This window comes from Pelophylax lessonae, assembly GCF_965119305.1.
Source record: "Pelophylax lessonae genome assembly, chromosome: 13".
NCBI lineage: Eukaryota > Metazoa > Chordata > Amphibia > Anura > Ranidae > Pelophylax > Pelophylax lessonae.
In genome coordinates, this window is record NC_138780.1 from 29,157,638 (window position 1) to 29,183,136 (window position 25,499).

Sequence of the window (25,499 nt, forward strand, 5' to 3'; positions counted from 1 at the left end):
CGTAAGTCTACGTCGCTGGACGATAATGAGCCACTTTGCCGCAGTACGAGCTCAGTGAGCGGTCGGCAAGTGGTTAAAAATTTGATTTTCTGGATTTTTCTTTTCTCATTTTGTCTCTCATAGTTGAAGTATACCTATGATGAAAATTACAGGCCTCTCTCATCTTTTTAAGTGGGAAAACTTGCACAATTGGTGGCTACCTAAATACTTTTTTGCCCAATTGTATATATTTTAGGGTAGCCTCCACAATACTGAAAAAAAAACTCCTACCCTTCGGAAGTACACAGTAGTTTAACATTTCAGACTGTACACAATGCATCCTTTTTTTATCTGTATTTTGACTTGATAGAAAACAGCAGTGGTAAAAAGCCTATTTTATTACAAGTCGGAAGAGAGGGCGGAAAAAAAAAAAACTATATACAAAATAAAAAAAAAGCACATACATACATATTTATACAGAAAAAAACAAAGGAGGGAGCCCGGTGTGCAGATGCAAGGGGCTTCTCTTGTCATTGGAAATAGTGCATTGTCTACAGAACAGACTCTCCACAGTGCAGAGGGATATCACAAGCCACAGAATCTCTCCCCACTTCACAAACCGTCCACTAGAGGTCTCGCTTCCGCCAGGGCCTTTAAGCGGGAGAGCCATAATCGACAGCATGCGTGGTTTTAGGGAACGGGGTGCCACAAACCCCTTTTTTTTTTTCGTTGTTAGAACTCAATCCATTAATAGTGTCGTTTTTTGTCGTTTTCTTTAAATAGGTATATAACTATACATATATTTATATATATATATTTATAATTTATTAAGCTAACATGCTTTGTGTTTTCTTCCAAAAATAATAATTCCAGTTTGTTTTTCTTTCGTTCTTCCAAAAGTTTTTAACATCGTCTCTCCCCCTCAGTCCTATTTTGGCTATTCAGTACAGGCTTCCATTTGTAAAGTGCCCTCGTCCAAAACTGGCAGCAGTTTATCCGCACCCGAAAATGCCAAGTGCCCCGCTCCTCAGGGGCGGTACTCTGAGCAGAAGGGAGCTTTAACAGTAGTGGTAGAGACCCTAGCAGTTTTTGGCATCTGTGCACAACGTTAAAGGCCCATAGGGAAGTTTAAAGCATTGTCGCGTGGATCTGTAAGGCCTAAAAAAAAAAAAGAAAAAAAGCAAATGTTAAAGTTAATAAATTTAAAAGGAAAAAAATTTGAAAATCACCATGTCAAATAAAAACAGTACTTAGAAAAGTAGTAACTGGGGATTCCAGGAGGGTTTTCAAAGTCCCTCCTACTTCTAACCACTTGCCGACCGCCTAACTGGGAATATACACCATGATTTTGACATTAAATACCGTTACGGCTGCAGCTCGATTTTTCCCTTAAGCGGCCGGCTTTCTGATAAAAGTGATCCCAGCGGCAAAGTTGCCCCCTGCCACTTCCTGGTAGTTTTCGAGCTTACAGGAGTCACCCGTTAAGCCCAGAAACTATCCGATGCAGCCGTTTGCTGGGCAGGAAGTCGAGTCAGGGCAAGATGACCCCCCCATTTGGCTCTATGCCCTTGGATCTTTATTTACAGCAGGCAGCCGGCTTTCTGATAAAAGTGGTCACAGCGGCGGATTAGCTATGGGATCACTTTTATAGGCAGCGGGAGAGGTGCCCCCTTTCCACCGCTTACCGAGCATTTTTGATAGCTAGGTAGGAAGCAGTGGCGGCTGGTGCTCCATGGGCCGCAGGGGGGGTGGCAGACGGACCACACCATACACCCCCCCCCCCCGACCACACCAGCTCCACCCCGCACACCATACCAATCTCCGTGGTCGCCGGCTCACTCACCCTGGACTGGCAGGCAGCGGCGGCGGCTTCCACCTCAGTCTCCTCCGTGGGTCGGGCTTCCCCTGCGTCTCCTCCCTCCTCCTCCTTGGCCAATAACATGGCTTCTCCTTTCGGCCAATCGGGAAACAGGTCTCAGGACCCGCTTCCTGATTGGCCAGGAAGAGAATCCGTGTGACAATAGCGAATATTCATTCGCTATTGTCACACAACTGGGAGGGCTCAGGGCGCAGTGCACTGCGCCCCGAGTCCACCCTTTTTTGAAGCCTTTCAGAGCCTCTGGCTCTAATCACGTGCTTAAAAAAAAAAAACCCCATTGGAATCCATGCGTCCGGTGTCCTGCATGTAGATTAGGGGGCCGGATGCATGGATAGGGGGCGCGGCGCCTCTGCGCCCCCAATGGATAGGCTGCCACTGGTAGGAAGTCAAGTGAGGGCAAGATGACCCTCACTTGGCTCTATGCCCTTGAAGCATGACGTCACTTCCAGTTCTCGGCCATTCATTTTTTTCTTAAGGTTAAAATAACAAAAATCTCTCAAATGACAAAGATCTCCCAATAAAGAGGACCTGTCATGCTTATTTCTATTACAAGGGATGTTTACATTCCTTGTAATAGGAATAAAAGTGATCAAAAATATAAATAAATAAAATAAAAGAACAGTGTAAAAATAAAAAATAAAATAAATATGAAATTTTTTTTTTAAGGGGCCTATCCCTCCTTGCTCGCACGCAGAAGTGAACACATACCTATGTCCAGCCCGCATAAGTAAATGGTGTTCAAACCACACGTGAGGTATTGTCGCAATTGTTCGTCCGATAGCAATAATTCTAGAGCAAGACCTCCCCTGTAACTCTAAACAGGTAACCTGTAAAATTTCTAATAGCAAAAAAGAGATTCTCCTGGGTAGATGGACTTTATGTTTTTGCTATATTAAACTGGGATGTTGACAACATACATCCAGACACTTAGGACTGAACAAACAAATTTTCAATTTTGTAAAAAATTTTAAAGCGTCGCCTAAGGAGATTTTTAAGTACCGTAGTTTGTCGAAATTCCACGAGCGTGCGCAATTTTAAAGCATGACATGTTAGTTATCTATTTATTCAGAACATCTATTTTGGCGGAACATCATCTTTCACATTATACAAAATGTGTGTAACTATTGTTTTTTTAAATATATATATATATATATATATATATATATATATATATATATATTATATATATATATATATATATATATATATATATATATATATATTATATATATTCATTAAAGTGTATTTTTTTTTTTTAAATTGCGTTTAAAGACCACTGTGCAAATACAGTGTGACATAAAATATTGCAACAACCGCCATTTTTTTCTCTAGGGTTTCTGCTAAAAAAATATATGTTTGGGGTTCTAAGTAATTTTCTATCAAAAAATACTAATGTTAACTTGTAAGCAACAAATTTCAGAAAAAGGATGGGTCAGCAAGTGGTTAAGCAAGGCTATAAAAATATTTTATACCATAAGGAAATGATTTGGCTGGTTTGGCCTGACCTCAACTCTACTAAAACCCTTTGGGATGAACTGGAAAGCCAATTGCTAGCTAAATAAGGACCTGACCTAACAAATGCTCTACTGCCTAAATGGCCAAAAATCCCCATAGACACACTCCAAAATCTTGTGAAAAGTCATAAAAGCCTTCCCAAAAAAGGGGAGGCTGTAATGGCCACAAAGGGGGGGGGAGGGGGGCAATCCCATATTAATACCCATGGTTTTGGAATGGGACATCCAACAAATTACAGGTGTTCAGAACTTTTTGGCCATATATTGTAAATATGACAGCAAGCATGTAAAAATGTAAAAATTTACAAGAAAAATTACTTTCACACGTGTGCGAAGTTAGATTAAGATCAGTTACATGTAAAGGGGACCTGTCAGAATATAAACATGGGAGTTGCCACAATGCTCTGAAGTTGTCATTCGTATTTGCTTCTCTACTTAGTGAGTGGTTGACCCACAAGTACACAAGTGCCTTATTCTTCATAGGCCTTAATAAAGGAGAAGTCTCGGATTTGTAAGTAGACCCCTTTTTCTATGGAGAAAGGCTATCCATAAGCCAAACCATGTGACTCCAGGCCCTTTTTGATGTAGAGGTCAAAGTACCTATCTCAATATTTAAGGTTTTAAAACCTTACTTGGAACAACTGGACTGGTCCTGGTATGACCTTTGTTGGGTGACGGACCTTTTTAATATGGAGAAAACAGGAGGAATGGTTGTGTGGCGGGTGATGTTAAGAGTGTCAGGCAATTAATAGAAAACAGGAAAAAGTCAGAACCCCTTTTTTCCTGTTTTCGACCTTTTTAACATTGACAAGCTTATAGGAATCGATAGACTACGTACGGAATACAATCGACCTATGACAAAAACGTTTCAACTGTTTAGTATTCGCCATTACCGATTACTATACCCCCTCCACTCAATAACAAGGCTGCAACTCCCGGACTAAGTCAGACACTGATCTAAGGGATACAGGTACAGGGAGTTAGAGGTAGCTTGAGTGTTGGGGACCGGTTAGGCTAAAGGCTGGTAAACACTGGCCGAATATTGGCCAGTATTAGGCAGTACAACAGAAACCAGCCAATATTCGGCCATTGTGTACAGCAGGCTGTCCAGCTTCTATCAAACGAGCATGGTGGAAAATCAGCGTCGGATCAGCATCCAATCAGTGACCAATGGCTGCCATAGCGGACTGGTATGTTCTGGCGGGGGGGGGGGGGGCAGGCAGTCCCCCTTTTAAAACACAATAGCTCAGCGGGGAGATTGTTGTACTAATATTGCATAGTTAGTACAGCGAGCTCCCCAGAAAAAACTCACTGTGTGTACCAGACTTTAGGCTCGTTATTGGTACAATTGTCTTTGAAAGGAAAGCTGCTTTGAAATTTTGAGGAAGCCACTGGTAATCTTATGAGTATGCAATCAATTTTTCTGCTAATTCAGTGGTTTCTGGATCAATTAATTTGGACAAGTATGAGAAGGGCCCATAACTTCATTTGCAGTATATTTACTTTGGGTCAGGGCCTGTAATTCCCGTTACTAAACAATATATAAATTAAGTTATAGAGGTTACTGATTAAACCCCATCACATTTCACATCCTACCGGTCCAATGAAAAACAGCAGAAGTACAAAGAAAACTATCTATCATATTCCACTTACTGTCTCGATGGATTGACACAGACACACTGTTCTTCACAAAGAAGAGAGAATTGCTATGGAGATTGACACTGGACCCGTGTTGTATCTCAGGCTGCTTGTCCTCCTCCACCATTGGCTCCGGCTCCTGCGACATATCTTCTGGGGGCTTTCTTCTCAAAGACCTTAAGAGCTCCTGATGTGCTGACTCCACCTCCTAAAACAAAAAGTATGTTATAGTGGATTGCCCAGCAAATTGAAGTGCCTTTGTCTACTTTGAACAGAAACTTTGAGACCCAGTCATTGTTGGGCTTATGCATGAATCTTAATACTTTGTATTAAATTATTACAACTGGATTGTGCATGATCTTTCTTCCTTTTTTTTATTCTACTTACTTAGTTTAGGACTGACCGTTGAGCCTCAGAGGTCACCTGAAAAATGTCCCCTGATCCTGAGATTACATAATACTAAATAGGAAAATGGGTTTACCATACTCAGAGATATAAATTGCCATTGCTTTGTGTCCTTTAAACGTAAAGTGGAACCTTCACTCCCTGTTTTGTATTTTGTACAATCCTCTCTTACCTGGTTGGTTTAGGTTATGCTCAAAACAGACACACCCAAAGGATCCACCGACAATCCGCTTCTCAAAAGGACCAATGTAATTATGCACATGCCATGCCTGGCTGACCCCCAGTACAAACAGAGAACACTGCATCATTTTAATGAATGCAAATCGTTCACTGATTGGACAAGGTGGAGGTGCAGGGTGGTGGTCTTCACCTCATCCAAGGAGAGAACGCTTTGCATTCATTAAAGCATACATTCCCCTTTTCAAGAAAATAATAAATGCATCTTTTTTGCAGGTAAAAATATATATATATTTTTTCTAGTGAGAGTGCAGAGCATTGCACCCATGACCCGCAGATCATGGATGCAATGCAGGGCTCCTGCAGACTCTCCGCAGATCATGGATGCAATGCAGGGCTCCTGCAGACTCTCCGCAGATCATGGATGCAATGCAGGGCTCCTGCAGTCTCTCCGCAGATCATGGATGCAATGCAGGGCTCCTGCAGACTCTCCGCAGATCATGGATGCAATGCAGGGCTCCTGCAGACTCTCCGCAGATCATGGATGCAATGCAGGGCTCCTGCAGACTCTCCGCAGATCATGGATGCAATGCAGGGCTCCTGCAGACTCTGCAGATAGTGGTCTACCCATACATGATATGGGCAGGCAGTTACTTGAGAGCAGGAAGAATAAAAGACCTACAAAAGTGCTCACCAGCGCCCTCGCAGTTCAATGAGAACTAAAAGCCATCAGCTGCAATGGATGATGGTAGTTGTTTTTTCAATCAAAGGAAACTTAATGAATGACGTGGGCGGGTGGGGGGAGAGGATCCCCTACCTGATGTCACAGAACGCGGAAGATCAGCAGAAGCAGGAACATGTTACATGTTGTAGTTATGCCCAGGCACTGATGTAAGTGTGAAACGCGTCAGTGGTCTATGTTCCTGTACCTCTGTTATGCTGTATGTATTCTATTTATTCCAATAAATAGGAGTTGCATTGGAGTGCAGCCATCCAAAAATGTTTTGTATTCTTATGCTGTGCACGCATTGCCAGCACCCTCTCTCTGTGCCCAACAAGGCTTAGCTGAGGAGTACTCACCTCAGGTGATGTTTCTTCAATGTTACATGTTCCACCCTGAATCCGGGTGGCACATGTAACATGCAAGAGAGAAGAGGAGCAGCAAGGATAATTGATAAAACCCACAGAATAACAAGAAGGTGATCGCTTGTAGTGTAATATTCCAAGAGAGGACGTGCTGTGATTGATTGAGAGGACGCCGTTGGTGTCAGCTGCACTGGTGGCTCCCAACACCTCTGGGGACACGGATTTGCTCAGAGGAAGCTGCAGACGTCACATCTGGGTGAAAGGTGGAGCGGGTGGTGCGTGCATTTGGAGCATGTGTGCTCCTTCATCAGGCATTCGATTCAGCCATCTTGGAACAGATGCAAGTAGGGAACCTAAGCGGCCAGGCATGTCTCCAGAGTGCCATGGCAACAGGCACAGACTATAAACATGCTCCAGGTATTGGCAGACAAGCGCTGATTAATACATATAGAAGCTGGTGCAAAAGAACAGCTGAACTAATCTGGGCATGTAATATACTGTACAAAGCTGAAAAAAAAGTTCAATGTTGGCACAGAAAAACAAATGTACAAATACCTGGATAGGACATATCACAATATTAGTTTAGCAACAAATTAAAATCAACAATATAAAAACATTGTAAGAAGAAATTGAAAAAAAAAAAAAGATATATACAGTATATATATATATATATATATATATATATATATACACACACACACTTTCGAAAGTATTCGGCCCCCTTGAACTTTGCGACCTTTTGCCACATTTCAGGCTTCAAACATAAAGATATAAAACTGTAATTTTTTGTGAAGAATCAACAAGTGGGACACAATCATGAAGTGGAACGAAATTTATTGGATATTTCAAACTTTTTTAACAAATAAAAAAACGGAAAAATTGGGCCTCCTGTGTTCACTATGCAGAAGGACATCTGCTCGAAACCTGGAATCGACCAACAATCAATGCAGTAGCAGTGCCTACTACAGTTCTCACTGGAATCGGCCAGGTATGGCACACACATACTTACGTTGGACCAATGCAACGAAGCAAAAATAGCCATACCTTCGGCTTTAAATACAATTCCTACTTTTTTGAAAATTTAGCAACCTTGGGTCAAATATTACCTACCTCCTACTTTGGATGTTCACCTTCTTACCATATGATGGTACAGATTTTTGTCTTAAAAGCAGTAACCCTTGGTCACAGATATACTCAGCCCCCTTCTTTCTTTCATTTCCTCCATTATTCTTTGTGTTATTTTATTAATAACTTATTATGCCAGAAACTATTTAAAAAAAAAATTCCCAGCACATGACTAAATCCAACATTAATGGAAGAATAAATGGTAGCACACCTATGTAAGCAGCTTTACTTTTTCATCCATTACCTGGGCTCACACCATATGGGTTGATACTGGGAATCATTTAACCCATAGATCAATAGCATTTCATCTATGGACAGCAGGAATGACCTTCCAGGTACACATAAAGGATAAAATACTGTCCTCTCACTTTATGTTGTTGGGAGGTAAGCTTACCCTGGCTCGGGCGTGGAAGTCTCCCTCGGTCTCTATCGGGGCGACCAAACGCAAAATCTCCTGGATCATGACCCAGGAGAAGATGGTTAGTATCTTCCGGGACAAGCAAGCGGAATTTGAGGCCATATGGGAGCCCTGGTGTCTGTACATCACACCTCCTTCCACATAACTACTCTAACAGGAGGGGTGGTAGGAGTTTCATCTCCTCTTATCCCTTCTCGCCTCCACTCTGGCATCTCTGTCCTCTCTCCTTTCTCTTCTTGAGCTCTTTCTTTTCTTTCCTTTCCTCCTTTGTGCGGCCTCGTCTTGCCTTCTCTCTCTCTAGGCTTTTGGTATCACTAGCTTTCTCAGGACCTATCTTCGCCTAGCGTTTTTGTATGCCAAACCAAGTTGGTGGGGTTCTGGTTAGGGGCGTTGCCCCTTCCCAGGTTGCAGTAGGCACTTATCTTCTGCACACATGTTCCTTGTTTTGTATTTACTTGCTCTGACAGTGTCCCCGGACTCTGTTCTGGTCCACGGACATTTTAGTTATACTATGTGTTGTGTCATGCCTGTATTACACTGCATTGTTTCTATTGGCTGCCTCACGCGGGCCCTTCACATGTGGGCCTTGATTGTATTTTCATGTGAACCTGACTTTGGCGATGTTCCCTGAGAATGTATGTTGTTGTTTTACTTTTGTCTTACAAAATAAAAAACTTTTGCAAGTAAAATACTGTCCTCTACCATCCACTTTATATTAGTTTTGCTTGAATGCAACCTTTAAAAGGTTGCATCATTTAGTGGACTCTGAAGAATGCCACTAAAATCCACTATATTTTTAATTCAGATAATAAAATTGCTAAAAAGTCACAAGCTCTTACCTGTAACCTTTGTAATTTGGCCGTTAGCTGTTCAATTGTTTGGAAGATCGTATCAACATCTTGAATAACCAGATTTGTAGTCAAATCAGAGTGTAAAACATCACTTTCTGAGGTTCGTGCTGGGGGGCTATTGCCATCTGAAGAGCAAGCCTGGATCTTGTGAATTTCTCTGGATTTTGGCAAAGATGGACTTCCCATCGGTTGGATGTATTCCCTAGATTCTCCTGTCTCTCTAGGCAGCTCTTCTTCAGGTGGAGGTAATGCTGGAACAGTTGGCATGACCACATAAAATAAATTTCCTAGTTTGGAGGATCAAGAAAGGACCAGGTGAGAGACGTGTAGTGGAACACCATTTTGAAGGGAAATACATGCAACAACCATTTAGTCTTGCAAAAAAGGAACTTCTGGCAAAAAGGGGCGATGATATTTAACAGGATGGGAGAAATGTAGGTGGCATTTCAATTCATCTCTCAGCCAATTGTACTGAGTGTTCAAAACAGTAAATTAGCAGATTAGATGGGTCTTAACTATCTGAGCATTCCAAAGTTAATATGGTAGAAACATGAAGTTAGGAGGCCTACAAGACAAGACCTCAGGAGTTATGTGGAGAGAAGAGTAAATGTCAAAGCTAGATGAGCAGATCAGGAGGCATCACCCTTGAAAAGAACACACATTGTGCGGAACATTTGCATTTGTTTGAGCTGGCCCTTTCTTAAAAACCGGCAGGCAGACCACCTAAGTTTCATGTTTTCAGGAAAAACAATATGAAGGTGGACGATGTGCTCCAGAATGGCAGACAGGGCAACTGTTTTTATGCGTTTTTGGAGGAAACATGACTATTTGGAATGGCGTGGTGGAAGTAAGCTAATGGGTGGATTAGGCAGTACTCATACTATCAGTGAAGATTGTGCTGATTCAACATGTCCGAACTTGGTCGCCAAAATATTACACATGCAATGTATGGTGACAAAAGTATCAGCACATGTTCACTTGGACTTTACCGTAATGTAATCCATATTTACTACAGGCATACCCCACTTTTAAGTACACAATGGGACCAGAGCATGTATGTAAAACAAAAATGTACTTAAAGTGAAGCAATACCTTTTGTCATTTCTCAATGCATGTAAATACACTAGCTCTATAGGAAATCTTGGTCAGCTTGACATGGCACTGCTCCCAAACCATAAGTGACAAGGACACCAAGCTTGGGGAGCATGTTAAGGGGATCCAGGACTATGACATGGTAGATTACTTAGGCAAGCTGGCCAGCCACAAATAGGATATGTTGTAGTCCTGGGTCCCCTCTCAATGCTCCCTAAGTTTAGTATCCTTGTCACTTATGGTTTGACAGCAGTGCCATGTCAAGCTGACCAAGATTTCCTATAGACGCCAATGTTAAAAACCTGGAGTAGTGCCATGCCAAGCTGACCAGGCTGTGTCTGTACTCACGAGTGTACGTAAAGTGAGTGTACTTAAAACGGGGTATGCCTGTAATTAAAAAATAAAGTGATTTGAACCTGAGCATGCAAATAGTAAAAAGCAAAGATATTGGACACCTGTTTACGAAAATATGACTCGAGTAGGTGTCTTTCAAATGGCAACTGAGGCTATAGACACAGTCTTGATAATTCACGTCACAAAGTCAAGTCTGTTTTGTCTTTCCTCAACGAAATACACAATACATCTGATGTAAACTGGAAGACACTACAGTACACTGTAGTCTGTACTACAGTACAGATCCTAAGGGCACTACAGTAAAGCATTGACTACAGCCTATTAACATTAAAATAATTCTTACACTAGCTTGATCAATTTAGAAAGATAGACTATATGGGTAAAACTTTAGGAACTACTGACCATCACATCTATATGGACATCCCATTCCATTACCATGGGCATTTATATGGTTGCCACCCTTCCCCTGTCCCCTTCCGCAAGGTGCCATAAAAACTGTCCACAAAATGTGGAATTTGTCTGCGGCAATTCGTACCCATTCATCCAAAAGATCATAGGTAAAGTCCCGCATTGAAGGAGGATGTGAAGGCCTACAGTAGCTTGCTAGCATTCCAGTTCATCCGAAAAGTGTTGAGTAGGGTTGAGATCAGGGGCTTAGTGCAGGTCACTTGATTTCCTGCAATCGTCTATTTGCCTTTATGGAGCTGGCTTTGTGCGAAAATAGAAAAGGGCCTTTCCTAAACTGTAACATTAACAGTACCCTTCACTGGAAATACCTGATCTCAATAATTTGAAGGGGTTTTCATATACTTTTGGGCATACAGGGTAGGCGTGATGGTCAAATATCCATCAACCTTTGACCATAGACTGTAAATATGGCTTCTAATATCTAAATTCCATAGATGGCACTGAACTCTCGTTTTAATATCTTTATAAGTTATAACTATTGTTCTAATGTTCCATTCTAAACAACCTCAATTTGCTAAATCCCAATGAGATTGATTTACTAAAACTGGAGATCTGATGTGGTAGCCAATCAGCTTCAATCTTCAGCTTGTTCAATTAAGCTTTGACAAAAAAACAACTGGAAGCTGTTTGGTTTCTATACATAGCTGCACCACATTTTGTACTCTCCAATTTTAGTAAGTCAACCCCAATGTGTACTTTAAAAACTCCTTCTTTATTATATTTAGCCTCTCTCAATTTGTTAACAGCTTAATGACCATTTGAAAAAAAAAATAAAAAATACAATTAAAAATTGGGTGAAGGGGATAAAAAGAAAAAAAAAGTCAATAGCTGCCTGCTTAGTTAAAGTGCAGATTAGATCACATGGCTCATTGTACAAATAAAGTAGATGATGGATATAATCATGAGGATTAATCTAGAGGCAGATCTGGTAAAATTAGCATAAAAAAAAGTAAAACGTCCCTCAAAGGTCTTCAATATTGGTAATATTTAGAAAAAAATTGACAATGTGGTTTTTATTACAATTTTTACGTGCTTTGTGAAATAAAAAAAGAATGAAAGAATATGAGCAAAGCAATTTTAAATGTTTTGCTTTTATCATTTGAAGAAATTGCATGCTTTCACCAATCATGACAGTCTCTGGTTCCCAAAGCAGAAACATCCAAAAAGGACACCAACAAAAGCCAAGTGGTCTTGCCTTAAACGTGGACCTTGCACTAAAATACAAAGTCTGCTTAGTTATCAGTCCTACACCCAGAAGACTAAACATTAGATTAAAGCAATAAAAAAAAATGGGAAAGAAAAACATAAAAAATACTTACCTTACGCCTCGGATTCCGACGGCTTTCTGCATCCATTGATTCAATGCTGAATGCTAATGCCAACTTATGAATGCTTAGGACCTTAGAATCAACAAGTTTCTCAGGATCTAACAAGAGGACTTATTTTTTTATTGCTTTAATCTTGCGTTTTGTAATCAGGTGGGGGGGGGCTGAAACATAAGTAAACCTTATACTTTAGTTTCTTAATGAATAAAAAAACTTTCTTCTATCATAGAGTATAGAAGTATCGATTTTGATATTGTGATTACTATTTTTCTTTTTTTATGTTTGTATGTTTTGTTGGTTATAAAAAATTTATAAAAAGAGATTTAAAAAAAAAAAAAAAACTTAAAAAAAAAGCACAAAACATGAGACCACTTTATTATACACAATGATAAAATAATCTAAATAATTTCGACTTGTTCAAATCTGAAAAGAAAAATAGCCTTGTCAAAACTAATAAAACAATACCACCGTTGAAAAGTTGACTTAAAAAAAAATTTGAGGGAAGTTTTACAGATTTTTTTTTTAAGTAATTTATATATTTTACCAAATTATTTTTATTTTTTGATTTATTTATTTTAGCGTGAACTTGGGTACAAAGGGTGATGCCACTGTATGCTACGAGTGATGGCAAGAGGATAGACAGCAATGCATCATCTTGGTAACTCGATCCGCCTTTTCTCCTGGCCGTTCTTACAACTCAAAAAGATTTACCATCTAAAACTGTTCTGCCGCCAGCTTCCGGCAACACTCTGTCTGATTGGCTGCTGTCTGGCAACGGTATGACATCATTATTGCCCACCACCTCAGCTGTGCAGAAGACACCAGAAAAAGAGAAAATAAAATAAAAAGAGAACACAAAAGTAAAAAAAAAAAAAAAAAAAAAAAAAAAAAAAAAAGGAAGGGGGAATATGGTGGAAAGACAAAACAAAAATAAAAAATTTAGAAGATAAAACAGAAAATCAGCTGAAAGAACGTTAGTGTGCACATTTGATTGAAAGAATAATTCACTGTAGGTGATATAAGGAGATCGATAAAGTCGTGACTAAATCAGCAATGTGATAGAGACACACACATTCAATACAATTTAAGTACTGTATGTATATTGTAGGACAGCCCTTGGATTAGTTATTTATTAACATTTGTTTTTCAGTGTATTTCCTCTGAGCAACAGATGTGGTTGAGATTTCAATTATAACAGAGATGTCCATAGTCATTCACCCACACAAGTTGAACATTCTGCATTTTCTATAGGGAAACCTAGATCAGTTTCCTGCAGGAACGGTATGGTCTACAGGAAAAGTGGGAATAGAAATAATACAGAGAGAGGTAATAAAAAAGCATAGGAAAGACAAAGGGGCAAAAAAGGATACGGGGAGAAATTAAGGGCTACAGGAAGAAGAAACGTGGAAACACCAAAAGGAACTAGGGTACTGAAGAGGAGAATAAGCAGGTCCACAAGAATAAATGGTCTTAAGTTACGGTAAATTAAAGGGTATATCAATTGGTTTTCTATTATTTTGATAATAATGAAAAATAAACCAAAACAATGGAAATAGGAGAGGATTGAGGCCCCGTTCACACTGGGGCGATCCGACTTCCCGGGGCGACCTCACAGGTCGCGGCGCGCAGCTCGCACCGCGACCTCGGAGTGGCCGGCACGGACTTCATAACATTGAAGTCAATGCAGGTCGCTCCGGGTCGCCCCAAAGAAGCTCCGGACCCTTTTTCTAAGTCGGAGCGACTTGTGTCGCTCCTATTAGAACGGGTCCACAGCTTCTCTATGCCAGGCGACCTACGGCGACCTGTCAGGCGACCAGGTCGCCTGACAGGTCGCCCCAGTGTGAACGGGGTCTCACCATAAAATCATTTTCTTGTAATCCAATGAGGGGCACAGTATGTCTTTAACCTTGGAGCATCAAACGAGGCCAAAATATCCACCTGGTAGAGCTTAAATGCGCGAACAGACCAGATGGTAGTCTTGCAGATCTGGGAAACATGAGTTTCCAGAAACTCAAAAAAAAAAACCTGATAAGCACTGAAGGATCTAGTAGACTGCAGCTTGACAGGAAAGGATGAAACCTGATCCTTGAGAACTTGAGCTTGGATGATGGTCTGTCTCAGTCACCTAGAAATGGTGGAGCAACCCCCATGGAAGAAAAATATATTTAAAATATATTTTTTAAAAAAATTATTTTTTTTTCCCCAAAATATATTGGAAATATATTTGAAATGCTACAATTTTGGCCATATTCAATATATTTCTAAAAATTGTTCCCTAAATATATTGGAAATATATTTTTCGTCCATATGGGAAGAAACTGGGGAACCCTCATGGGGACCAGTTGGGAAGGCAAGAATGAGTGCAACCTGATCCTTGAGAACTTGAGCTTGGATGATGATGGTCTGTCTCAGTCACCTAGAAATGGTGGAGCAAGAAACTGGGGAACCCTTATGGGGACCATTTTTGGAAGGCAAATTGGAGTCAGTCTTTCTGAAAGAAAGGCTGCGAGATATACTTTCATTTGAATAGAGGGATAAAAGAATGATGTCCTGGTTGAGGTGAAAGGCAAACACGAACAAGAAGACCTGGATCTCGCCAACACCTTGTCCCTTCGCAAAACCATGAAAAATGATTTGCAGAAAAAGACCACCAGTTCAGACACTTATAAAAAAAACCCGATAAGCACTGAAGGATCTAGTAGACTGCAGCTTGACAGGAAAGGGTGAAACCTGACCCTTGAGAACTTGAGCTTGAATGATGGTCTGTCTCAGTCACCTAGAAATGGTGGAGCAAAAAACTGGGGAACCCTCATGGGGACCATTTGGGAAGGCAAAAAGGAGTCAGTCTTTCTGAAATAAAGGCTGGGAGATATACTTTCACAGACTAACTCACATCCAGGCAATTGGGATACATTTCCTTTTGGTGAACTGGATTTGAATAGAGGGATGAAAGAACGATGTCCTGGTTGAGGTGAAAGGCAAAAACTAACTTAGACAAGAAGACCTGGATCTCGCCAACACCTTGTCCCTTTGCAAAACCGTGAAAAACGACTTGCAGAAAACGACCAAGTGTAATCCACACAACAAACAAAAATATTCTAGTAAAGTAAGGCGCTGTTATATACATATACAATGTAATATCTAACTGTGTGCTCCCCCAGCAAAAGTATCCTCGTGAATAGTAATAAAAGGCTTATATAGACTACACAACCGCCTGATATAATGTGATTAATGTAAAAAATGGCAAATACGTTATGCAGAAAAACAGGTGATATCAAACATAAAAATCCAATGATTGTGACCTCAGTGATGAGATCACTAACATACTGTATACAATGTCTATCTAAAATAGGTGGTAGCAAAAAAGGAAAACCAAATGAATCCCCCAAAAAACTTTAAAAATAAAAATCCACTGCAAATTGTGACAGTTCACTAAAAATCGTGACAGTCTCTGTAACCGTACACTGTGCTATGCAATATACGTGTTTTTCTTCAAAAATATTCAGTGCTCCACCACGTGCAGAAAATAAATGCACTCACCAGAGCCCCCAGGTCCCTGGGACCATACATGCCTTTCTGTAAATGCAAATTTGTATAGGATTTTAGAACTCTACTATTGTTAAAGGCAATCCTCCTTAAGGAGCATCCTCCCCACAGACAATCAATGGCATAAAAAACAAATGAAAAGGTGATCGTGCAACACCTTTCAATAAACTAATAAAAAGTTAAAAACAACTCTGCAGTAGTTCCCAGTGCCCAGACCGGCACCAGCTCAATAAGCCCACACAATGCCCCTAGGCAGTGGTAGGATAAGGACTTGCTCTTCCTCGTCGCTAGCTTTGGTTCCCCGACTCACGTGCGTTCCACCACAATCACGGTACAGCAAAAAATTCAAAAAAAGAAAAGCTATAAAGGGATCAAACTGCAATTTCTGGAGTGCAGATATAGCCAGATTAAGATCCCACGGACCTACAGGGGAAAGAATGGGGGGAGCTGCATGGGAGACCCCCTGTACAAAGGTCTTTAATCAAGGAGTGAGAGGCCAAAGGTCTCCGAATCAAGATAAAGACAAAAAACTGAACTTGGACAGTTCTCAGAGCCTAACACGGGTCTAGGCCCAGCTGCAGGGAAGAAAGTATTCGTCCGGCAGGGAAACTCCTACGGTACAAACCCCAAAACTCACACAAGTGAAGTAGGCCTTCCATGTCCAATGATAGAGATTGTGAGGTCTACATCAACCATCAGGGAAATACCAGAAGTCTTGTCTTGGTAAGAGAGGTAGATTGGATCCTGTGTTGGGCAGAAGTTTATCTTCCAGCCTTGTCCACTGGATACATCCCAGATGTAGACAATCAGACTTCTTCACCTGGCAGCAACTGTACTCAGGGTGATGCTCAGTTCAAGCAACTGTTTCTGAAGTTTCCGGTACAAGCTCTAGCAGTGATGTAGAAGAGTCCGGACTGAACCAAGAAAAAAGGGTTCTAGCAAAAATAGGTTCGTTTTTCACACCACGGAGCTGAAGAAAAGATGTGCATCCTCCTACGAACCAAGGTAGGAGGGGTTATCCTGGGCTGGCCTATAGCTTGATTGCAATTGTCCAATCCTCCTGTAGGTGACAGTATGACCTGAAGGTTAAAGACTTTGTGTCCCTCAATGGATGAGAAAAAAATGTTTTCCACCATTTTTACACTGCTCCTCAACAATGCAACTTTTTAAGCAACTTATTTTGTATCTAAAAGCTCAAACTTTTCTTTTTTAGTTTTGGTTAGATTGTGGAAGGGTATAACCTCTGTTTAATTGTATCACTGTCTGTGTCCCCAATGGGGAGATTCACTCTCTCCATCTGTCTCGGTAACCACTGTCACCGGGACTGAGTCAGGAAAAATCCAACATTTTATGTCATCATTATGAAGGAGGAAATAAGGGGAATCTTCCAATAGAAATGCTTGTTATGGCGCCAACTCTCTAAAAGAGAGTTTTCCTCACTTTGAAGAGAGTTCATCTTGCTTCCTGTTGGAAGTAAAGTAAAAGCAAATTTCCCCAATGGAAAACAGAGGGAAAAACCTGACACTGTTTTAAAGTGAACTATGAGGAAATGAAAAACAGAAAATAAATGTTCAAACAATCTTTGTCAACAGACCCGTAATATTACAAGTATGATGGACAACTGTACTTTTTACAGTGCAAACAGTAGTAGGGATTTGTTACATTTATCGCCAAGTACCATTATCTGCCCTGAGTTACCAACGTCAAAGAGAAGGGAACATAATTAAATGTAGCCAGTTATCTATAGGAGTAAGTATTAAAGTAATGTATTTAAGGCATAAGCTATAATCGTGAGAATGGGCCACTTTGTTGCCTTCTTCAGTGTCAGTGCTCCATAAATGAAGACAATCTGGTCTGTTGTCTATGAAGCCTTCTGATGGACTAGTAACCAAGGATGGCCTAGTTTAGATAGCTATCTGCTATATCTGTTTGGGCAATGCTTCCCAACTTTATACAAATATGTGCTCCTAAACATCTGCAGTTACCTCCTGGAATTGGTCAACTTTCCTCAAGCATGTGTATATTTATTGCTAGTATGTCCTAAATGTTTTATCCACATCAGGGCAAAGTAACTGCTTCATTGGATAGGTTGCCCCCTGTGCTACTAATAATTACCTTCCATTTGCTCATCTGACTCCCTATCCACCTATTGTAGACCACTCCAAAGTGTTAAGCCTCGTACACACGCAACGAATTTCCGCCGACCGGTCGTCCATCTTTTGTCCAGAGTGGTGTTTTGTTGGTTGGAATGTGCTCTAGACTGCACACGAATTTTCCCGCACGACAAAATTCTACTTCAGAAGTGATGTCATGTGTTGGTTTGCTTTCTTTGTGTTCTTTCTTCTCTGAGCATGCCCAGACTTGCTCATAAGATTTTTCCCTGTCGAAATCTGTACTGACTGCACGAAAATCGGACGTGTTTTGACAGAGTGAAGTGATACAGTATCACCACAAGATGGCCCTTGTGGACACTCTTGATAAATGTGCTACGTCCTCTATATTTAACGTAAGAGGAGTAGTTAGCTATTGCTAAAGAAATTGACTTTTCCGGCACAGTAATCGACACTAATGTCATAAAAATGGATATTGTTTATTGATAATTCATTTAAAAAGTTTATAATTGTATATACATCACCAAATTACATATAATTACAATAAGACTAAAACAGACCATAGCATCACAATTGTAATAATGTGGATATCCCTCAATCACCACTAAGTTAAGTTAATCCTATGAGAACCTTATACTTAGATATGATTATCATGTACACGGGTATAAATCCGGTGTTGAGGGAGCCACTGTAGAATATTTATCCTCTACATGTTTGGGTCTACATTGTGACCTGTTGTCATTGATATTCATACACCATATATTGGTAAGCAACCAACAGTCTGTTTCATATACTGTTATAATATACATGATAAGATGGTCGTTTGCTCAGGACCGATGATGGATTGTATAAACTCAGGATATGTTGTATGGTACTCATGCACTCTTCCTTTGTTCTCTTCAGATCTTGTATATTTTCTCAATTTATTACACTCTCCTGAAGAAGCGTTACATCTGAACGCGAAACATGTAGAGGATAAATATTCTACAGTGGCTCCCTCAACACCGGATTTATACCCGTGTACATGATGATCATATCTAAGTATAAGGTTCTCATAGGATTAACTTAACTCAGTGGTGATTGAGGGATATCCACATTATTACAATTGTAATTATATGTAATTTGGTGATGTATATACAATTATAAACTTTTTTAATGAATTATCAATAAACAATATAAATTTTTATGACATTAGTGTCGATTACTGTGCCGGAAAAGTAAATTTCTTTAGCAATAGCCAACTACTCCTCCTACGTGTTTTGACGGAGGACAAAAATTTTATAGCCTGCACACCAGAATTTTTTCGGCCGAAAAGTCGGAGTCGGTTGTTGGAAGCATCATACTAACAAAGCGAAAATTGGCAGATCGGTCGTTGGACGAAAATTCCCGGCCGAATTTCGACTCGTGTGTACGGGGTTTTAGTTTTGTGTTAGGTCTGGGTTGAAGCCTCCACAGGTTAAAGACCTTTACATTTCCCCTAGCATTTAGGCCTGATGACTGGCCACTCAGGCATCCAAAGCTGTATGGGAAGAAGGGGAGAAAGTCAAATGTCCAAGCAGGGGTAGCCTCTGAACCTGTCAATGTACCCCCTGCTGTCCAAATAACATTGCTTGGGAATGTCTGCTGGTTTCCAAAAGGAAGACCATTCCCTAATCTGCTCTTCAGAGTTCTTGGGCGATCCTCTGCAGTTCCTCTTAATATAGAGCTCTGTATTTATAGAACAAAACCTTTAGCAGAGATGTACTATTTGACTCCTAGGTGTAATAATGTTATTAGATCCTATCTGCGAAACAGAAATGTAAGCATGTAACTGAGTCTTGATGAATGGCGTTAACATGGAACTACGGGTTGTCTATAAAATGGGGCACAAATTGATGAGCAACACACAGTGGAAGTTTGGGAAGCAGTGAAACAAATCTGTACTTTCTAACACTCTAAATTCTCACTACAATCCACATATGAAGTAACACACAAAAACCCCGCAAAAATATAAACCATCTAAGACTTAAAGTGGTTGTAAACCTATTAAAAACACATTCTTTTGCACAGTTTCGTAGATAATGTCGTTATAACCTAATTCAAATTGTGTGTACCTCCCAGAAAGTCTTCCTCATTTGGTTGTAGCCCTCAGAAACCTGCTGATTTGTAGGCATGGCATAGTACCAAAGTTTGGGGGGTTAAGACTTAATATCACACTATTCCCCTCCCATCTATGCACAGAGGCTCTCACTTTGATGTCTCTCTCTCTGCATTCTCTGATGTCTCTCACTCTCTCTGTTGTCTCTCTCGCTGTATTCTCTCATGTCTCTCACTCTCTCCGATGTCTCTCCCTCTCTGATCTCTCTCTGATGTCTCTCCAATGTCTCTCTCTCTCCCTCTCTGATGTCTCCCTATCTGATGTATCTCTTTGATGTCTCTCTCTCTCTCCCCCTCTCTGATCCCTTAGCGATGTTTCTCCCTCTCTGATCTCTCACCGATGTCTCTCTCTCTCCCTCTCTGATCTCTCACCGATGTCTCTCGTGTCTCTCCCTCTCTGATGTCTCTCTCTCTCTCCCTCTCTGATGTCTCTCTCTCTCCCTCTCTGAAGTCTCTCTCCCTCTCCCTCACTGATGTCTCACCTGCTCTCCCTCTCTGATGTCTCACCGAGGTCGGTCTCTCTCTCCCTCTCTGATGTCTCACGAGGTCTCTCTCTCTCCCTCTCTGATCTCTCACCGAGGTCTCTCTCCCTCTCTGATGTCTCTCTCTCTCCCTCTCTGATGTCTCTCTCCCTCTCTGATGTCTCTCTCTCTCTCCCTCTCTGATGTCTCTCTCTCTCTCCCTCTCTGATGTCTCTCTCTCTCCCTCTCTGATGTCTCTCTCTCTCCCTCTCTGATGTCTCTCTCCCTCTCTGATGTCTCTCTCTCTCTCCCTCTCTGATGTCTCTCTCTCTCTCTCTCCCTCTCTGATGTCTCTCCCTCTCTGATGTCTCTCTAATGTCTCTCTCTCTCTCCCTCTCTAATGTCTCACCCGCTCTCCCTCTCTGATGTCTCACCGAGGTCTCTCTCTCTCTCTCCCTCTCTGATGTCTCACCGAGGTCTCTCTCCCTCCCTCTCTGATCTCTCACGGGGTCTCTCTCTCTCCCTCTCTGATCTCTCACCGAGGTCTCTCTCTCCCCCTCTCTGATGTCTCTCTCTCTCCCTCTCTGATGTCTCTCTCTCCCCCTCTCTGATGTCTCTCCCTCCCCCTCTCTGATGTCTCTCTCTCTCCCTCTCTGATGTCTCTCCCTCCCCCTCTCTGATGTCTCTCTCTGATGTCTCGCTCTCCCCCTCTCTGATGTCTCGCTCTCCCCTTCTCTGATTTCTCTCTCTCTCCCTCTCTGATGTCTCTCTCTCCCTCTCTGATGTCTCTCCCCCTCTCTGATGTCTCTCCCCCTCTCTGATGTCTCTCCCCCTCTCTGATGTCTCTCTCCCCTTCTCTGATTTCTCTCTCTCTCCCTCTCTGATGTCTCTCTCTCCCTCTCTGATGTCTCTCTCTCTCTCTCCCTCTCTCTCTCCCTCTCCCCCTCTCTGATCTCCCGCTCTCGGATAGCTGGCTCTCTGTGAGCTTTATACCAGTATCTCCGGAGAGAGAGGAAAGTGAATGTAAACTTGGCTTCGATCTCTATCACAGCAAGGCATGGAGCAGCACGAGACATGCCCCGTACACTCAGGCTCATGCATGGGTCTTATTATACAGGCTGTCAATGAAAAGAGAAGAGGGGTGACGCCACCATTTTTTTTTTGGTGGTGGTGTAATCAATAGAGAGGGGATAACAGGCTGTTCTTCTACCAGCCATAATATGAACAAATGATTTGTGCCATTGTTCTTTATTAGATTTACTGTTCTATTTGTATTTGACTTTCCAGGTTTACAACCACCTTACTCCTTTTCAAATACCTAATTGTCCATTATATCTTTTTAATAGAGCCTGCATAGAAGTCACCTAGAAGACTAAAACTTGAGTGAATATACACGGATGCTAAAAGTGCCTAATGTTCCTTACCTTTCCTGACAACCTTGTAGCTTGTGTTAGTTTGGTCCTCAGAAGTAGCTTCAGATGTGTCAGAGGGCAGGAGAGATGTCCTTCGGGGGTGGCCCTCCACCAGGTTCCAAGCACTTTCCTCTCCATCATTAGATGTTCTCCTGTGCTGGTTAGTGAGGTCCACCACAGACCTACCACTTTCTGAAATGCTAGAAGGTCTGGAGGGTGAATCTTCCCTGTGATCACCCAAAAGGTCTCCGACTAATGTCTCTAATACTGAGTCTGCCGTTGCCTCCCACGGGTGTCCGGCCCCACCGGTGACTGATGGTGTGGGTGTGACATCATCCTCTGGCTCAGCCACAGGGGCAGCATCATAATCTGAGTGCCTTAAGGGGTAAAGGCTTCTTAGAATCAGCTCCCGGAGATGCTGGACTAAAGGAAAACACACATTATATTACAAAGTCGTCAACGAGAATGATGTGCAAATCATTCGTTTGATAAATATTAGGACGAATGTATAAAATCTGTAAGAAAAGAAAAGTGCCTGTTTGCAGTAACCAATTCAATTTCAAAGGACAGATTAAAATAGTCAAAAAATACTGTCAAGAGGTGGAGTCAGAATAGAGAGCTTATTTTAATGGACAATGATGATCAATGAAGCACCACGGCTGATTAATAAATAATTAAAAAAAAAAACATGTAAACAGTAAAAAAAATATAATTTTGCTTTTAAATAGTACACAATAAGGCATGCTGTATCTTAAAGCATTCCCATCTTCCATCTTCTACACAATCGGGTTGATTTACTAAAACTGGAGAGTGCAAAATTTGATGCAGCTGTGCATGGTAGCCAATCAGCTTCTAACTTCTGCTTGCTCAATTAAGCTTTCACAAAATAACACTTAGAAGTTGCACCAAATTTTAAACTTTTCAGCTTTAGTAAATCAACCCCAATGTTTTCTCCTATACTGTAATTTCACTTGTGACAAATCTGGTAGGAGATAAATGCTATGGGCTATTCACTTAAAGAAAAGAGCGTGTTTTTTCACTTAGTGAAAGAGGGGAAGCCAGGTGACCATTCACTTTGTAAAGAATATTCAATCATGTTCAAAGAGAAAAAAATATAATTTTTGTAATAACTTACCGTAAAATTCTTTTCTCTGAGTCCTCTGACAGTCGGCGCCCGATGGTATTAGCCTTCACTAATGGGTAATGGCGCCCTCTGCAAGAGCAGGCTAGGCAGATAATTGATTATCAGGTTAATACAAAAAAACTTTTATACCTCGGCACGCCACTAGGGGGCCATCCCTCAGCCATTATCCTGAACCCAATCTGATATTACCTCAGTTTGTAGCAAGCAGTACCGGAAGGCTACAACCCCCAGATCCAAAAAACAGTGGGGCTGGGGCAGCGACTGTCAGAGGACTCAGAGAAAATAATTTTACGGTAAGTTCTTACAAAAATTCTATTTTCTCTTACGTCCTCTGACAGTCGCCAACCAATGGTATTCACTAATGGGACGTCCCAAAGCAGTGCAGGTATGAGGGGTGGGAAAGCAACGCAACCAATGTAGAAGGTAACGTAAATAGCCAGGCCAGTAATAACCTGAGCCCACAGGAAAAAACTGGAACAAATCCAGAAAAAACACCCCATAAGGAGGGACAGTAAAAATAATGTCCCCTTAAACAACTGCCACACTCAAAACTTTGCGGCCAAAGGAAGCATCCGAAGATGCCAAAACATCAAGTTGGTAAAACTTTTGAAAATGTGCACAGATGACCAGGTCGCCGCCTTGCACACCTGAGCCACAGACGCCTGATGGCGAAAAGCCCAAGAGGCATTAACAGCTCGAGTAGAATGGACCTTTACCGGGAAAGGAGGAACCTGACGGTAATGGAATAGGCCTGAACAATCTTCTGTCTGATCCACTTAGAAATGGTCGCAGCAGAGGCGGCCGATCCCTTCCGAGGTCCCTCAGGAAGAACAAATAGAAAATCAGACTGCCGAATCGACTCTGTGGCGGACAGGTAGACCTTGACCGCCCGGACCACATCCAGAGAATGTAAGAAAATACAAATCTATGGTGTAAAGAAAAACACATAAATTCAGAAAAAAACAAAGAAAACCGAGACTCTAGGTCTCAGCAGGGAAGACCTAGCTCTACTCCTGATGCTAGGCAGCATAAAACTGAGGTAATATCAGATTGGGTTCAGGATAATGGCTGAGGGATGGCCCCCTAGTGGCGTGCCGAGGTATAAAAGTTTTTTCGTATTAACCTGATAATCAATTATCTGCCTAGCCTGCTCCTACAGAGTGCACCGTTACCCATTAGTGAAGGCTAATACCATCGGGCGGCGACTGTCAGAGGACGTAAGAGAAAAAAGATTTTAGCTTGCACCCGATTGGAAGCATATCTGCACTTTTGTGACGGGAGTCACTTTGGTTGGGGGGCTTGTGGAGCCCAGATTACTTTAGAGAGGTCAGGAAACTCCTTGTCCAGCTTCCCCAGCCCCTCTTACGTGTAAGTCACCCTGTGTCTATTAGGGGCACGGGGTCACCAAGAACCCCAGTCTGTACAACCACACCGGACTCAGCCTTTTGTGTTACCCCTGTTATCCTGGGTTCTATATGTGTGGTTTGTGTTGAAAGAGTGAGGGGCTCTTTCACTTGGGACAACAATAATGCCTCGTTTCCACTGAGTGGTACGGTTCGGTTCAGTACGGTACGGTTCGGAACGGTACACCTTGCGTTTCCACTGCCAATAGTACCCTTTCATTATAGGCGTGGTGTAGCAGGAAAGCTGTGATAGATGATTCTCTGTTAACCAATCAAAGTTCTGCAGAGTGTAGCTCCACCCTGTTGGTACGGTACTAATGTGCTTGGTACCCCAACAAAATGGTCCCAAAAATGTGGTACGGTACGGTTCGGAATTAGGGTACCATTCACAATGGAAACGGCATAAATAGCGTACCGTACCAAACCAAACTGTACCAGAAAGCTCAGTGGAAACGGGGCATAATATTTCTGAAAAGGTCCCTCAGAAAATATATGAAGATGAACAGTTTGACTTTTCAGATTGCTAGATAGTGGGGTGGGGGTGGGGTTTGTTATTGTTAAGTAGCTGTATTCCTTTGTTCTATTGTTGTTCTGTCTGCCTTAAAGATCAACTTATTATGGGATGTATATGTGTATGTGGATTGGCTGCTAAGGAAGGGGGAATTGTCCCACAGTGTATATCTGTTTGTGCCTGTGTTTCAATAAACAGTTAGTTGTTTTTCAGACACATACAAGCTAAGTTCAGGCTAGTTTTTGTATGTAGGGCGGCTGGAATCTCTTTATATGTCCAGACTGGAGGAGGCTGTATACTGACGGAAGCCCACAAGTACAGTTTGGGTCGCAGATTCCGTTACAACTTAATTTCTTAAAATAGGTGAAAATTCACTTTGAAAAGTGAAAATCAGACACTTAGGGGTCTATTTATAAAACATGGCTTTCACAAATGTCAGATGCATTTATGCATGCTAAACAAAT

The 25,499-nt window shown here is 41.5% G+C and overlaps 1 protein-coding gene across 1 annotated transcript in view; it reads right to left on the reverse strand.

Moving 5' to 3' along the window:
- Positions 1-359: 359 nt before the first annotated feature.
- The window catches only part of ARHGEF11 (Rho guanine nucleotide exchange factor 11), a 375,726-nt gene continuing 350,586 nt past the window's right edge, over positions 360-25,499 (reverse strand). The window contains exons 38-42 of the mRNA XM_082275008.1: positions 21,990-22,400; positions 13,023-13,118; positions 9,061-9,359; positions 5,026-5,218; positions 360-1,137 (exon numbers count right to left, since the gene is read on the reverse strand). Of these exons, the coding sequence (XP_082131134.1) occupies positions 1,088-1,137; positions 5,026-5,218; positions 9,061-9,359; positions 13,023-13,118; positions 21,990-22,400 (1,049 nt within the window). The 3' untranslated portion in view covers positions 360-1,087. The remainder of the gene's footprint in view (positions 1,138-5,025; positions 5,219-9,060; positions 9,360-13,022; positions 13,119-21,989; positions 22,401-25,499) is intronic.